We start from the raw sequence: 16,065 nt of genomic DNA, 5'->3' as shown, positions 1-16,065 counted from the left end.
CGTGTTTGAGCCTTTCATACCGCTGCTAAAGACAACGAGGTAGCGCAGCAAGACAGGAAATAGCTGGTTTGGAGGTCACAAGAAGGGCATAATTGGACCAGTCAGTCAATAATGCTGCCGGCTGCGTCTGCCTTCGGGGCTGCTAATGAAGCACGAGCGATGAGGAGGTGCCCGATTGGCATGCTGGTTACCTGGGCGCTGGGGACATGACTGCAAATTCACTTGTATCTGTTCCTTCTGGAGGTGAAACAGGCCGCGGCAGTAAAACTGAGTAATTGTGCAGCATTATGAGCGAAGCGGCGCCAGTACCTGCCTCACTCATTTTCGCAGAATTTTCTCCTACTCATGAATTGACACGAGTGTGCTTAAACTCTCAGACGGGGCTGAGAGCTGTTCAAGAGTGATATGTTGCTCACTGCTTTGCAAAGTCATTACTCAGCACAATAAAACACTCCAGACTGACGGTGCTCTGTACACGCGGCATTGATGCCAGCTTTGCTGTGTTAATAATGTTTTTCTGTTGACAGTCAGTGATTCACGCCTGGTACACGGCTGCAAGGGGGAATACACTATTAACGTCTTCTATTTGTGCTTCTCTTTTCCCTTTTTTTTGTTTCCTCCCCTCTAGCTGGAACAACGTACATATTTGGACGAGATGGTGGACTGATCACATACACGTGGCCACCAAATGACCGTCCCAGCACGAGGGCAGACCGACTAGCCATCGGCTTCAGCACGCACCTGAAGGATGCTGTCCTGGTGAGGGTGGATAGCACCTCTGGTCTTGGAGACTTCTTGAAGCTCCACATTGTAAGTCCAATAAATTAATTTGCTCACTTTCAAACACAGCGGGACAAATTATATAGTACACGCGCAGGATATTAGCTTAAACCTAGTAACACATAATTTTTCAATCAGCTTCTTGAAGAGATGGGATGCTACATAAACATACTATAATTTACCAAAGTTAGAAGAGATATTGAGCTTTATTTTGTTTTCATTCTGCACAAGTGGGTGGGGCTCAGTTGATAAAAGATGATATCTCATATTTCCCTACAGCCTTCATAATCAACATTTGAATCACAGTGTGATGACAGTTGGTGTGTTGTTTGCTTGCTGTCAGTCAAATTTGATCAAACCGCACCAACACAGTTCTGATGAAGGAGCTGTCGAGTTTATAAATGCTGCATTTTGTAACTGTGGTTGTTGCTCATTTAGTCATGAATATTTCATATAATAGGGAAATACATATAATGTGAGGGCAAGTTTTGATTAAATCACCAATGCAACATGTACGACTAACAGCACTCTAATGAATATGGTAAGAGGGAGTCCATGTTTGCCCACCTCGTCTTGCCTGCGTGTTTTTGCTGTTTTGTGAATATAACAGGGACAGAGGGAAATGGTGCGGTAATAAGGGTTTGTTCCATACAGTGCATCTCTGACCTGGACATAATTCTGCTGGCTACCACATGACCTTCCTTTCGCAAGCACCCACTTACTGACAGCAACGCTGATGCTGGCCAGGAGCATACAGGAACTTTTCACAAATATACACACAGGGGAAAGCTACAGACTAGAACACGCACAAACATGAAATTGGTCTTGAAGTTTGCCTCAACCCCAGCTGCCCACACACTGAGATTTACACATACAGTAAGCACGCAGTGACATAAGCAGGCCTGTCCTGAGGACACAGAGCAGCTGTGATGTTGTTCTTATGAGACACCTCTGTATTCGCTTTGCGTGGAAGAGCTTTTTTTTTTTCCCCCAAATGTTTCTCCCCACGCCTGAGGGCCAAGTGATTTTTTAGCCCCTAGTTTTAATCCACGAGTAGCTGGCTAATCTAAAAGGATACAGTCTATTTCATGCAGTCCATTCATCACTAAATGCCACTGAGGGACACAAACAAGATGTTCAAAAGAACATAAATTGGAATATGTTGTGAAAGCACAGATGTGCTCACTCAGATGTGCAAATGCTCCACTACGATCATCATGCATTCTGCAGCTTTCTGGACTCCTTTCCACCTGCAGAAAAGCACCTGAACAGGGATAAAACAGGAGAGCTTCCCTTCACTGGTTTCATGTGAGTGAAACGTGCCTCGTCCAATGATTTACATAGACAAGGCTCCTTTTTAAATGAAATGGCACAACAGGGCTTTGCTCAGTAGCTGATCCCATTGCAGTATTGAATGAATATACATAAAAATGCCTTCACTTGTTTGTACAACACGCACTCTTGCTAACTTGTTTCTTAACAGCTCACACACTTTTGCAACTAATTTAAATATTAAGTAGTTAATTACCATTCAGGCCCTTGTGAGTACAGGTAAAGGTGAATTCTTTGAGATACTGCAGCTGGTGTTCCGCACACTTACTAGAAGCCTGTTGCATGTGAACACCTTGTAGCAGTTGTGTGTTACACTGCACCGTACAACATTTCTTCACCTTGTACTAGAGACAACACACAAAGAGGCATTTTCTGGGGAAGGACAAAGGTCATATCTTAGTGGAAACACAAGAAGACAGTCTCAGCCTGTGTGCCAGGTTTTGGATTCGCTGTGTGCTGGTGATGAATGCTGGAGGTTAGAGACCTGAGCCTTACAGACAAGAGAGGTGAGAGAGGGGAGTCTCGCTTGGTGTAACAAGACAGAGAGATCATGCGGCTTACAGCAGATGTATGCGTAGCCTCGTCGATGAAACGTGCAGCATTCCATTGACATTTTACAGGGAGAAAATGTTGATAAGGCATGTTCTTACAGCAGGGGCAGTGGGTTGTGAGAATCCCCTCTCCTCTCGCATCAGCAGTCACTCTGAATGCTCCCGCTTATTTATTTATTTCTGCACATTAATCTGGAGGCTTTGTGAAATGTTGCATTTCATTAGAAAATGAGAGACGCAAGCGGGAGAAAGCGTTTTAAAGCGAGGAAGGAGGCATGAACGGGGGCATGAAAGTCATGCTCTTGGTTTTTGTTCATCTAGTTATTTAAGATGAGCAACAAGGCTGTTAAATATGTACATAAATAACTCACGGTGTTAGCACATCACAAGTTTTGATATCACGCATTATAAAGTTGCAACAGGGTTTTGTCGAACGTTGGGTATAAATGGAGAAGAATTGGAAGAGTCTATAAAATAATGTTTTTAAAATGTCAGTTTAACCTACAAATTGGACATTAAATGGGTTTTCAAAGATTTGTTAAAATGTAATTGTTGAATGGGTATTGTGCTGCAGCCAAATGGAAGAATAGCATAAAATTAAATCACAATATATTATGAAAATGGAATACTTATGATACAAACCCTCTAGATATGTGTTCCGCGCTTCTGTCATCTCCTCATTAATTACACTGGAAAGGACGTGTTTTACAGCACTCCATTAAACACAATGAGCTGTGCAAAATTGCCACTTTGATGCGTTTTTTATGCAAGAATAGCTGCACTGAGCAAGTCACCTGCAAAAAAACCACGTCTAGTTGAACTGTAGCCTCGGTGAAAGAGGCTGTAGTGTAAAATGGTATTACAATATACTGACTGTGTGGCCTGGTTATTTGTGGCACTGCACTGGGAACTAGTTAATATCCCTCTGCTTGACCAAACTGTGTGTTTTTTTTTACTATATGCATTGAATAATTCTGAGATATGCTTGATTTTTACTACTGAATGTGTAAAAAACAAACCATTTCTGGAGTTATTAGTTCATTCATAGATACGCACTGGGCTGATTCCCAACGGTATTCCCCTCATTCCTTTCAGTTACCTCAGCTCTGAGCAGAAATGTCTTAGGAGGAGTGTATCTTCAGCTGTATGAGATGGGATTAGACCAGATTTCAGTATTTACCCCCCTCCTGCTCCATCCTCTACATCCCTCTCCCCCCTAATCTCCTGCTCCCATTTCATGATGACAGGAAACCCAGCGGGGCTTGAAGGACGCCATCTCAGCTCACATTCTCAAGAGGGAATTTTCTTAGTAATATGTGGAGACTATGATTTAAATGCACCTCAAAGGAGTTGTGATCCTTCCCCCGCCTCCCCTTTCCATTGCAGATAAAGACAATGACTGTGAAGTCAGCCAACCATCAAATGTACGACAATCACTTTCCTCAGGCTCATTACTGTAGTGCACATGGAAGAAGGACTAGACTCATAATAATGTTCTTGCCGTTTCTCCAATTATGATGATTCCCCACAAACCCTTTTACATTTTCTAAGGTGACACATATTCATGAGGCTACTAGAACATGTATCCCGTGTGTTTATAAGACTTGTCTGTACATGATAGTGTGCCCTGGCGAAGAATGTACATATATAATTAATTGCACTGTAGCTGAAAGTCAAATCCAGGGAAATATTCACAATGACATTATGCAAAACAGGGAATTATGGATGTAATGATCCTTGGTGGGTCTATGCAGCAGGGTAATCTGTACAAAAGAAGAATTGGAACAAAGTTTAGAAGATGTGGGTGTGCAGTACCTTCTCTGTTAAACATGCTAATACAGCTTACTGTGTAATGTCTGTAAAATTTCAGCAGAATATTAGAGGTAGATTTTACTTTTATGCTGTTAAGGCTTTTTATCCCCCACAAAGGAACTATCATTTATTTTTCCTCACAAACAAGGGAAGATGTCTGTTATTGGAAATCCATCTGTACATTTTTAGGAAGCCATTTACTCGGTGAAATGGAAGCTTTGCAGTTGTTTTCTTTCTTTTTTGTTGTCAATGAGCAGCGGTGACACTGACTATCAGAGGCTCTCCTCAGTCTCAGGCAGGGCCCCCAGGGGCCCACTGAGCTTGTTTTGTGCTGGCACTCGATCTCTGTGTGGGGGCTGGGTACTATTCCAAGCACTTTCTTCTTTCCCTTCTTCTAATTGCATGCATCCCTTTAAAAAAACAAGCAATGAAGGCACTCTAGCTAAGACAGCAACACTGTGAAGTTAATGTATTCCATAGAGCAGAGACGATGGTGGAGAAATAATGACTTCTCTGGTGGAGCATTGCTCCCCTCGGTCCTCCTTTAGCTGACTACCAGAAAGTGGGTTCTCCTTCTGATGGAAGACACCTTTAATTGCAGTTTCAACTCCTGCTCTCTACCCTATTAATCATGTAAAATGGCTTGAGAAAACAGACTACCAGCCCACTGTCTGAGTATCTCCATTTTCATGTGAGAAAAATGTCATCTTTTATGTTTTTGCAGTTCACCTTAGGTATAGAGTTCTGATTATTCACAATTGCATGCTTCATTAAGCGAATACAGAACAGTATGATTTGATGGTGCAGATGAGATTGTTACCTGGGATGGGAGAGGTTGCTGCAGGTCTCAGGAGAGAACCAGTATCACGCTATCCCCTATACTCCTATTAAAACACCTGCCCAGGGAAAGGGATCTTATTCTCATCCACTATACCTGTTAAGGCCTTAGACCCAGTAATTACCGCTCATGCTCGCTCTGCACAAAGACACTGAGCAGACCTGCATGCAATACCCCCAGGATTCGCTGGTATACAGCTTTCCTGTGTTGCTCGCTCAGTCAAGGCACATCAGTCAATTTTTAGCACACCTCTTGAGCAACTGACACGTAGACCACAATCTTAATACAATGCGGCATGCTCATCAACCAACGCAGCTAAAAACGTGATGATGTTAAATTGTGTGTGGGCACAGAATATGTGTTTGACTCCATCTCTACCTGAACGTTTGTTAAGTATTGCTGCGTCTGAACAGTTATCATCTCACTGTTTAGAAACTTTTTCTCAGCATTACTTTAACTACTGTTCCCATGGTAACCGTCCCGGTATAGGACTGGACTTTGTGCCTTGGTGATGATATGCATCTTAAACAGATTCAGAATTAAAGAGAGCACATTTTTAAAAAATTGCTGTATCGCCTCACTATTAAGTTTGTGCAGACTAGTAGGAGAAAATAGGAGGGAAATCGTGGTGGGATTCCTGTAAACATCACATACTGGAAAGATCAAACTAAGAAATGTTGCCTGTTTTTTTGAAAGTGCTGCAGGCCACTCGCACACTGCTTCTTTGCAACTTTATATAAAATATGAACAAATGAAGCTGTAAGGGAGTATTTTGGTATAGAAATAGTGTCCAAACATGGATTTGTTCCCCATGACATTATTCATCATCAGACTGTCACGCTCTAATGAACAAAGGGTAAGAGTAAACACATCCATCTCACAAGTGATTTGACTTTCCATGGTTTGTGCTGACACAAGTCACTCTTACTTCTGCAGTTTTCTTGCCTCTCTGGGACAATTTCTTAAGACAGCCAGAGCTGCCAACTGTCTCCACTTTCGTCAAAAAAAAAGAAAAAGGTCTGAACGCAACAGTGCATGTAATTTGAGGATCATCAGTAAAATACCATAGAGGAGCCAAAGTTCTATTTTTCTTCTGCTTTTGGCCACTTTGTTTTTCTAGTTCAGCCTTTCTGAAGAATTGTAGTGCTCTCTTTTCCCTGGACTCCTTTTCCGGGACCAGTTAATCAAAGACAGAGTCCTAGTATTGCCACAGAAACATTTGTGTCAAAGATAGATGCATATTAACAACCCCCTGCTGTTATAGCCAGCTCGGCTACATTTAAATTCACAACCAGATGCCTTTCCCTTTTTTCTCTGCTTTTCCCCCTTGTGTGTACGTGAGTGTCAGTGAATCCAGAACTGCCATTTGCTAGTCAGTATGTTTGGCAGTTTGCAATGCTGTTTGTGGCAAAGCTAGGCTAATGGCACTGTAATGGTGAGTTAATTGCTGACCATGATGAGGAGACAGCTCTGAAAGGAATGGATGGAGCTTCATTGACCTCATTTAGTCCCTCTATGTAGATCTCACAAACATGAATGGGGCGGAAACAGCAACGAGACAGGGTAGTACTTACGTCCACATGCTCCCCCCCGAATGGGAAACATACAGAATTCAAAGCTGTAATTGTTTAAGTGGTGATGAATAGTGGCGATAGTATGGTAATGTTGCAGGTAAATATAGCATTGATTTCATGTCGGCTGTGAGTTATTGTGGCAAAAGCCAGTATGTGAGAGCGAATGGCCTCCTATCTCTTTTAGTCACAGACGGGGCAGCCACTCTGCTCGGATGATGTACCTGACCTCAAAGAATCAAATCTCATCATCTCCATATTGAGAAGGGACAGCGCTAGAATCACCATTACTCATCTTTCAATTCCAATCATTTCTCAATTTGTTCAAGCTCTTTGCCACTACAAAGCCAAGTGGTCCATGAAGAGGGATGAGTGTGTGTGTGTGTGTGTGAGAGAGAGAGAGAGAGAGAGAGAGAATGGGAGAGAGGAAGATGTGTGTGTATGTGTATTTGAGAGGGCAGGACAATAATGTGTCTTCACTTTTATTAGTGTAACAAATCACAGTGAGTACAGCTTGTCATTCTCAAAGCTGTACATCAATACGTTATGGGCTTGCCTCATACAGAGCAATATTGCCATGGCTAACATGGGGTAAATTTGATTTCGTCGGCAATGTTACACTGCCAGACATGTTGGTTTTTTGGTGGGTTATAAGGTTAAGAGCATTCTATTTGTTGTTATCACAGTTGTATAGGTTATTTTATCTTGTGTCGTCTTGGCCATCCTCCAACATGCTAATTGGGCACGTTGCTGTGGACCATTCAGCCTGTTTTACTTCATTCACTATTTTAAGCTTTCGTTCAATCTTACGTGACGTAAAATTACTTTCAGATTCTAGTCAAATCTCCGTCCGTGGATGTGTAGTTATGTATGCGGCAGAAAGACTGTGTGCATTTGGGACTGGAGTGCCGCAGCATGGAGTCACCATAGTTGTTGACTTTTGACACAGCTGCCCCTGGCCTCAGGGTGGGATAAAAATAGTCTCACTTTTTCTCGCTCCAGTACAGTGAGCTGAAGTACAGCATCCCCCCAACTATCACATATGGAGCAATATATATATATATTCTGTATTTTTTTCTTGCCTCATTTAGAAAAAAAGGCATGACAGATAATAATCCAATCAGAAGTACAAAAAAACAAACCTGTTTAAAGAAATCGTGAGTGATAGTTTTGACTTGTGACAGTGATACATTAGTGTTAGTGCCCATTTCTGCAAGTTTTTCTATTTTCTTACACAAAACTAACATTAAATACATTTTAAGTAAAGGTGTGTTTCCTGTATTTGCTGAACAAGTACCCAGATGTTTGTACTTTCACACATGTCATCGTGTTTACACTGTAGGTTTGCTTGTTGCAGGGTGGAGCAAAGCACAAAGCCAGTCTGAACTGGACCGTGTCTCAAATTACTGGCACATTTACCTACACGCATCTTCCAGGTTGCTCCTCAGCTAAGTTTTGCATAAATGTTGATGCCCTGTTGTTACTGGTTTCCACAGTGCTTTGTGTGGGGCTGCATGAAATATTTAACAGAAGACTCCCCTTGTTTTCGTCAACTTAATTACCTTTTTCACTGCTGCACTGCTCTCATCTCCAGCCCCTTGTGCTTTCCGAACCCACAAGCAAGTATAATACACACATAAGCATGCTGTTTTAAAAATGTGTGCTGCTTTGGAAACTTTTTTTTTTCTTCTTCTTCTTCTTTTTGGTGTGTACTGTTGTGGGTCGAATTCAAATAAGGCATCGTATTCCATTTTCGTTCTTATTCATTTTATTTAGTTTTATTGCTCCGAAGACACTCTATTTTCATGCCTTCCAGGAACAAGAGAACGATGCTCCTTTGTTACAGTTTGCGCTCACCAATAAACCGCACGGACTCATAAAACATTAAGAGTAAATGAGCGGCAGGAAGCTGGAGATTGAGAGGCAAGACATATCATATGGACATATGGAAATCAGCTCAACTGAAACCAATCTTGACTGGGGTTGGTGAGGTGGGGAACTGTATCCGCTTTTAAAATGTCTTGGGCTTCTGAGAGAGCAACCACATTGTCAGCAGAAACACTCATCCTCCTCTTGTCCCCCGTTTTCATTTATGAATAATGGATTTAGTGGCCCTCCCTATATCCTGCATAGCTACCGGTCAATATTACTAAGGACAGAATGAGAAACACAGAGATTTTAACTCCAATTATATGCTGAGCAGCACTTGACATTCAAGTTAAATATTGCAGGACTGATATGTATTTTCTTCATTGTTATTGCTCTTAGGGCTAGACTGTCTGGCCAGTGTCTTGTCTTTCAGCTATAAGCGAGCTACACTGCAGCCAAGCACTCTGAGTGAGCCTCTGGTCATAGATAGTTTATTCCACAGCCTCATCAAAAGAAAAACCTGTGTGTGTGTGTATGAAAAGCACGTGTGCATGAAAATATTCCTCTGCCTCCCCTGCTATAATAAGAGCTATGCAGTCAAGGCCAGCAGTGCTGCCTGTGCAAGAGCAAACAATCCATGACGTGTCAGCAGCCTACATGTGCAGCGCGCTTCTTACGGGGAGATCAAACAGACAGGCACATGTTGTTCCTTTGTCCTCTTCCATCCCTAAGGTAAGCACATGAGGTGAGAAGGGCACCCCTGGATCTGCGGCCTCATTCTGCTCAGTTTATCAACCATGCAGCACGCCTTATCTCGGGAGAGAAGAGAGATGTTGCAGGGAGAAGGTTGAGTTTTGTTTATGTTGCAGTAAATGTAGCACCATAGAAGAGGCGTTAAACTTTATGGCTCATTCTGCGGGTCTTCTAAGTAGTTGGTATGAGTGATGATTGGGTTTGCTTTTCCCAGAAGGGCGAAGCAAACACCTTGACAACAGTAATTAAAAGTGCATGTGAGGCCGAATTCATTTTCTTCTCTTCGTCTCCTCCCTTCACTTGGCCTAATAAATCAGATATGCTTGAAGTATCTTCTTCTCCTTAACTCTTTGATTCACCAGTGCATTTGCGAAATAGCCTTGTGTCTGACAAGGAGCCGCTATAAAAGATGTAGAAAATTGTTGTGGGAATTCGCTGTCTCTGCTGGATCCAGACTGAGCTTAACACTTGGAGCCAGAGTTTTAATCTGCCTTTAGCACTGAAGCATTATAATGTCTGATCAGGTACAAAGCCAAAACATCCATAGTGTACTGTACACTTGAAAGCTAAGAGCTACTGCGGGTTATGCAGGTGTTGCACATTACTGCTCTACTGTATGGCTGAAAATCTGATGAGAAAAAAATTAAGAGACATTTTCAGATGAGTTTAAACCAAATGGGCTTGAGATGCCGACCTCTCTTTGCCCACTCTTTCATCCATGTGCTCATATCTGAGGCAATTACAGGCCAGAACAGTACTGTTATTTATATGAAAATGTAACTGCTATCGAGTGCCAGTGTCGCCCACCACCCTTCTTTAGTCAATAGCAGGACAAATCGATGGCCAGCCAGTCATCCAGTCTGTGTGTGTTTGTTTTTTAATCTATAAACATCCACTCAATAAACTCACAAACCCTAGTCGTCGCAGCCATTATTATGGTATTTCCAAGCTGGAAGTAATTATATAATCATTACCACTTCATGAAATCTTAATAGGTGCTGTAGATTAGAGACAAAGTAATGGCATGAGCCAGGAACTTGTGACTCCATCAGTATTAAACAGATGGCAGTGAAAAGTTTTTGTGTCCATCCGGAGCTCAGTTGTAGTCCCCTTTTTATTGTTTGCAGTCCTCCATTATGTCTGCGATGTTTGGTTTTATTTTAAGTGTGACTGCGGACATAACATTTTACATGGAAGTAATGACCATAGCCTTACAGTTTGTTTGATGAGAGGGTACACAACAGTGCAGTTTCAACAAATGTGGCAGCTAACAGTCCAGTAGTGGGCAGCTCTGCTCAAAATCTAATCATTATGAAAAATGTGGGTTGCAGAATTGAATAAATGAACGTGCAATTGTTTCAGAAGTGGAGACTCGATATTTTATCAAAGGTGGTACCTGACAGAAAGGTTTTGATATCTCTTGGCCCCACCGGGGACTTCCTCGCACGCCCTGGGAAGAGAAGGCAGCGGCGAGAGGAGAGAAGCAGCAGTGAACTAGTCACCCACAAGGCCTTATCAGCCTGTCATATTATTGCACCACAAAGAACCACAGAGGCCTTATCGCACGCCCATCTCCCTGATAAGGTCTGCTGCCACAAACAAAAATAAAAGACAAAAAAGGAGGGTGTGCGAGAGCAAAATAACAAAGCAGAGCAACGCTCCTTCGATGTGTTGGCCTTTTATTACCTTTCCCTGCAAGATGACTGATAAAAAGCCAAAGACAATGAAGGAGGGGAAAGACAGAAGATAAGTTGGAGGGAAGAGAAAGGATACAACTGAAAAGATAAAGAATAAGGACTGTGTAAGGATCCAAACATCCCATTAAAGGAAAGGCTGCTACGGAAGGGGATGAAGAGGATAAGATGAAATGAGGGAGGCGGCAGGATCGGGCCTGAAAATGGAGCCCGCATACACTACACTTCGACTCCATCGCATTCTACTCTTTCTGTGTTTTCTGAAAACTACTGACAGGTTGTCAGATAGCGGCTGGTCAAAACATATGTGATCATTTACTGCTGCCTCTGATATGCACCAGTATGCATGTAACAGTGTGCATGTTCTCCTCGCTGTTGGGAGTTATTTAAGATGTGTAACTGGATGATCTCTCTTTTTATGAGACAAGCAGGCATGCATGCAAGATCTAAGTCATGTGCAGACGCTCGCAACGGGAGGGAGATGAGGCATGTTGCTGGTCCACGGACATGACTTTTTCATAGCTCTTTATTAAACTAGATTATGTTGCAGTCGGCAGCATGAGTGATAAGATGATTTAAAAGGAAGTGCTCGGGAACGGAATGTTATACCTGCTTCCCGTTCCCTCCCTCTGCTCCACTAGGCGGAGTAGCAGGCCAGCTCGGACACAGAGATCCAGACAGTTCTAATGCACAGCATTTATCATCATGGCAGTAGTACTTGCCACCCTGGCCCGATCACTCCCCCTGTTATAAACCACAGCTCCGGAAGAATGCTGAGTCAGGAATGGCCTGAGATCGGATCAGTAATCTAGCATATGGCAAGAGCTATGTTGGCCCAATTGTTATGACACATTGTTGACCCATTTTGATTCACATTGTAGTATTGTGGACACAAACAATATGGTAAGATTTTACTATATTTTAGTGCCTGTTGTCCTTTTGTATGCCAAGCTAACTTTTGGATAATGGCGCACTTGTTCTCCCAACCTCAGAATTTTAGTGGCTCTTGCAACAAATATTGCAACATTTTTGGGTGGAAAATCACACCAAACATGATATTTGAACTGATAAAGTACACTGAGAACATTTTTCAAAGGAAGTCAGTGAACAAAAGTAGCATGCTGCATGAATGGCTGCATTTTTATGAATTATTTTTTTAGAAAAATGAGATACCCCATGTTGAAGGTAATTATTTTCTCAGCTCTCCCTGAACTAGAATTGAAATGAAAATGTACTAGTCATGCTTCCTGTTTCCTAGAAATTACAAAGATGTTTATATTTGTACCTGCTGCTGTGATTGATTTGATTCAGGGCTTCTCACAGCTTGTTCCTAAAACTATTAAATATGTGTTTGTGCAGTAAAACAATAGTAGCCCACTGACTATAGCACGCTGTATTTTCCAATAGCTATTTGACGTGGAGGCCTTAATTTGGAGTTTAAATTAAATCAGCTTGATTTATTCATGTGATGTGAATAAAATTCGGCCGGTAGAAATTGATGGGACACAACTGTGCTGACGGAACGACAGGTGACGACTTCTCACGGTTGAAACTGTGGCTGTGCAGAAACATCCATCCAATCTGGCTGTAACGCGTTGCTACAATTATACTTATTGTACGTCATAAACAGCGTCTGTCATCCAGACACTTGTGCCAGGTTGAAGCCTGTTTATTCGCTCAGCGTTAAAAGAGACAAAAGACACCTGACAAAAGCAATGTTTCATTGTGGCTTGTCATCAAGTTAAGTCACGGTGTAAATGTTAGTTCGTGACAGATGATACGACTTGCTGTTTGTCATTTTAACCTGCAACGGTGACAGACTGTACCAGCCAATTTGATGCACTTTTGCTAGGAAAGGTGTCAGAACTCGGTCGATCATACTGATGAGCTCTGGAATTACTATAGTTCATATGTAGTTCATTATTTATTTATTATGATTTATTTTAACTTGTTCTATGGCACTTATCCGTCCTGACTAGATCCTTGCTTCTGTTGTATCTACTCTCAGGTGTGTGTCGCTTTGGATAAAAGCGTCTGCAAAATGAAATTATAGAATTGTAAATTGTAGAATTTAACTAGGTGTAGTTTATTATTATTACTTTCATCTTTTTATATGGGGGGGATTTCTCAGGGGCTAGATTTAGGACGTTAAAAATAGGTATTACATGACAAAAAACAGCACTTGGTGTAGCCAGTTTACTCAAAGTCATGTAGAAATCTCAGTACCAATAAAACTCATGTTTACAAATGTAATGTTTTGGATTGTTGGGTGTTTCTGTTTCTGCCTTTGTGAAGCGCTATGAGATGACTTGTTGTTGTAAATATGCGCTATACAAATAAAATTGAATTGAATTGAATTAATGAAATTGACAAATACTGCAACTAAAGACACTTTATGTATATTTTTATTAAGCTTTAGTTGCATAGACTATAGTAATTTCAGTAAACTAAACTTTTTAGCCACAGTTGTAGTACTTGGTTTACTTGTAGTTAACAATAATAACTTTGGACCCACATTCACGTGCTATAAGTTTCACTCGCCATAACTTTGTACATGACAGTTACCTCATAGCCATGCAGTGCAATTTTAGTCGTGCAGAAAAAAAAAAGTTTGTGCAACCAAAATGGTCTCCGTCTGAAGGGCTGCAATCCAGTCGCCATGAAATCTAGATTTATTTGTGGTGATACGTTAAGAATTGTGGTCAGCTGCTCTCATGATGCCCGCCAGCTCTTGAACACCATGAATTTTCAGTACACAGCCAGAAATCAGAGTTATAGTTGAGTGTGAAGGACAGATCTCATGGCAGTAGGTGCATGCATGTGTAGTGTTAACATGTGTGTGTGTGTGTGTGTGTGTGTGTGTGTGTGTGTGGGTGCGTCTGTCCTTGTGTGTGCCAGTGAGTGTGAATTGTTCAATAAACTCATCACAGGCCTCATAAAGAAAGCTGACATTTACAGCAAAGCGCAAAGGTCAAGGAGTTGGGCCTGATGAGATCATGATGGAAGGAAAGCTGTTTTCCTGCTGCCACCTCAAGAAATGAAGGGAAGGGCTTGAAGAGGAAAACACGGGAAGGGGGGAAATGAAAACAACAGAAAATAAGAAGCAGCGTTAGGAGATTAGCTGCAGGAAGAAATGACATTTCAGTTTTTCAAATGCATAAATAGTAGACTTTGGTAGATGAAATGCTTTTCAAGCAGAACGAATAGAATTCAGATCTTTAGTGACCACTTAGACTGATGATTTATAATGCATCCAAACAGTAGCTGATAGGGCCAATGTGGTCAGGCAGTCTGATAATGTGGATCTAATTAAAACTCCCAGAGTGGGACCGAAGCGTATGTCTCTGCCGACCCACACACACCGGGCACAGCCATGTCCTCATTAGCACCAACAATGTCACTGGGCCTGGTCAACACGCAGCCTTAAAATGTGGTGGAGAGCAAAAAGTGCCACTGCTCTCTGTGTATCCTGGTGTTCTAAAGCTACCCTGATTTCTAAAGCCCAGGCCTGACTTTTAACATGAGCTGTGTCTAGAAATGAAGTTAATGAAGACAGTAGCACAGAGAGGAGGGAGCCATCGCGCTCCAGTCTTTGAAAGAACCTCGCTTCTGTGTTCGGGGACTGACAGAGTTGCCAGATTGGCAGCTGAACCTTATGGGCCTCTCATACCTTTGATGAAACACTGGAACTGGTGAGGAAGAGCTGACAGACACACTCCCTTTGGCCAAGTTCTGTCTTTTTTCTGCGTCTCTGTTGTCTGACTTTGTCAGATCTGTGAATTTTTGTGTTTGTCTGTATAAGAATGAGAGAGAAAGCGAGTAAAAGATGGTGAAAGAAATAGAGAGGGGCCATGTGTGTCTATGTGGCTGCTCCTGTGTGTGTTCTGGGTGAGCAGTCATCTGATGAACTGCCTTACTGCGACCGAGGTTTGTGCTTGCCCCAGCCAGTGAGATGCGGCTGTTGTTGTTGTGTTGGTTAACAATGCTCTCCCCCAGCACCACAACTCACAGAGCAGCAGTAAGAGGTTGGCAGACCCTAATGGAAACGTCATCTTCAAGATAAAAGATGGTCCGACTTTGATGAGAGGGGGAGTTATGGGAGGTGTATAATAAAAGAACCATTTCCAATCGGTTCTGAAGCCAATTTAAGAGTGCTGAATGAAGACAGACGCTGTCATAGACAAACTGAAAAGCCGACAGTCACTCAAAGCTGTTCTGCTGTTTGTCAGGCAGAGGGACCTTTCAATACAGGCAAGCAATAACTCAAACACAAAGCTTGATTTTGGGAATTAAAAGTCGAGTGTGCACTTTCATCCTTTTTCCTCCAAGTTTTCACTCAAACTCAGCTGTGATTCTGCTGTCATGCTGAGAATGTTTTGTGTCTGATGCCGTGCTTATAGAAAATAATGCACTCTGTTTATAATGTTTTTCTAAGCCAGGTGGTACCACTTACTGTGAGAGTTAGTGATAATTGGTTGGGAAAGTGAGCAGTGCTCAGAATTACAAAAATTGCCGTAAATAGAAAAATGATTCCACTGCATCAGCTGTACCAGGGCCTGTCACTGGATTCATAACAGTGTGTGTTAATTGTGTGGCTGGTATGGCCAAAAAGGTCCTGCTGACAGTGGATGCATTCACCAAATACTGAATTATCCCCAAAAGCTCTGACGTTGAAAGGCAAAAACATGTCTCCTCTGCCACCCGAAAAACACTGTCTGACAGTGAGAAGAAATAGAAACACAAGGAAAGCATAATGTGGCAACCAATAGAGTGGTGCTGTATGACAAATCAGCAGACTTACTTCTGACTGCAAAGAATGAATGCAGCACAGTTTGATCTGCTGAATGCAGTGTTAGGACAGGGTG

General features: G+C 42.1%; 1 protein-coding gene across 2 annotated transcripts in view; it reads left to right on the top strand.

Annotated features, from left to right (window-relative positions):
- LOC103356500 (neurexin-1a-like) overlaps positions 1-16,065 on the top strand; it is a 153,400-nt gene that overhangs the window by 69,803 nt on the left and 67,532 nt on the right. For both annotated transcript variants that reach the window (XM_008280659.1, XM_008280660.1), the window contains one exon: positions 629-810. In XM_008280659.1, the coding sequence (XP_008278881.1) occupies positions 629-810 (182 nt within the window). The remainder of the gene's footprint in view (positions 1-628; positions 811-16,065) is intronic.

The sequence above is a fragment of the Stegastes partitus genome, unplaced genomic scaffold (genome assembly GCF_000690725.1).
Source record: "Stegastes partitus isolate 25-593 unplaced genomic scaffold, Stegastes_partitus-1.0.2 Scaffold206, whole genome shotgun sequence".
Taxonomy (NCBI): Eukaryota; Metazoa; Chordata; class Actinopteri; family Pomacentridae; genus Stegastes; species Stegastes partitus.
This window is presented reverse-complemented; position numbering and strand designations above follow the sequence as displayed.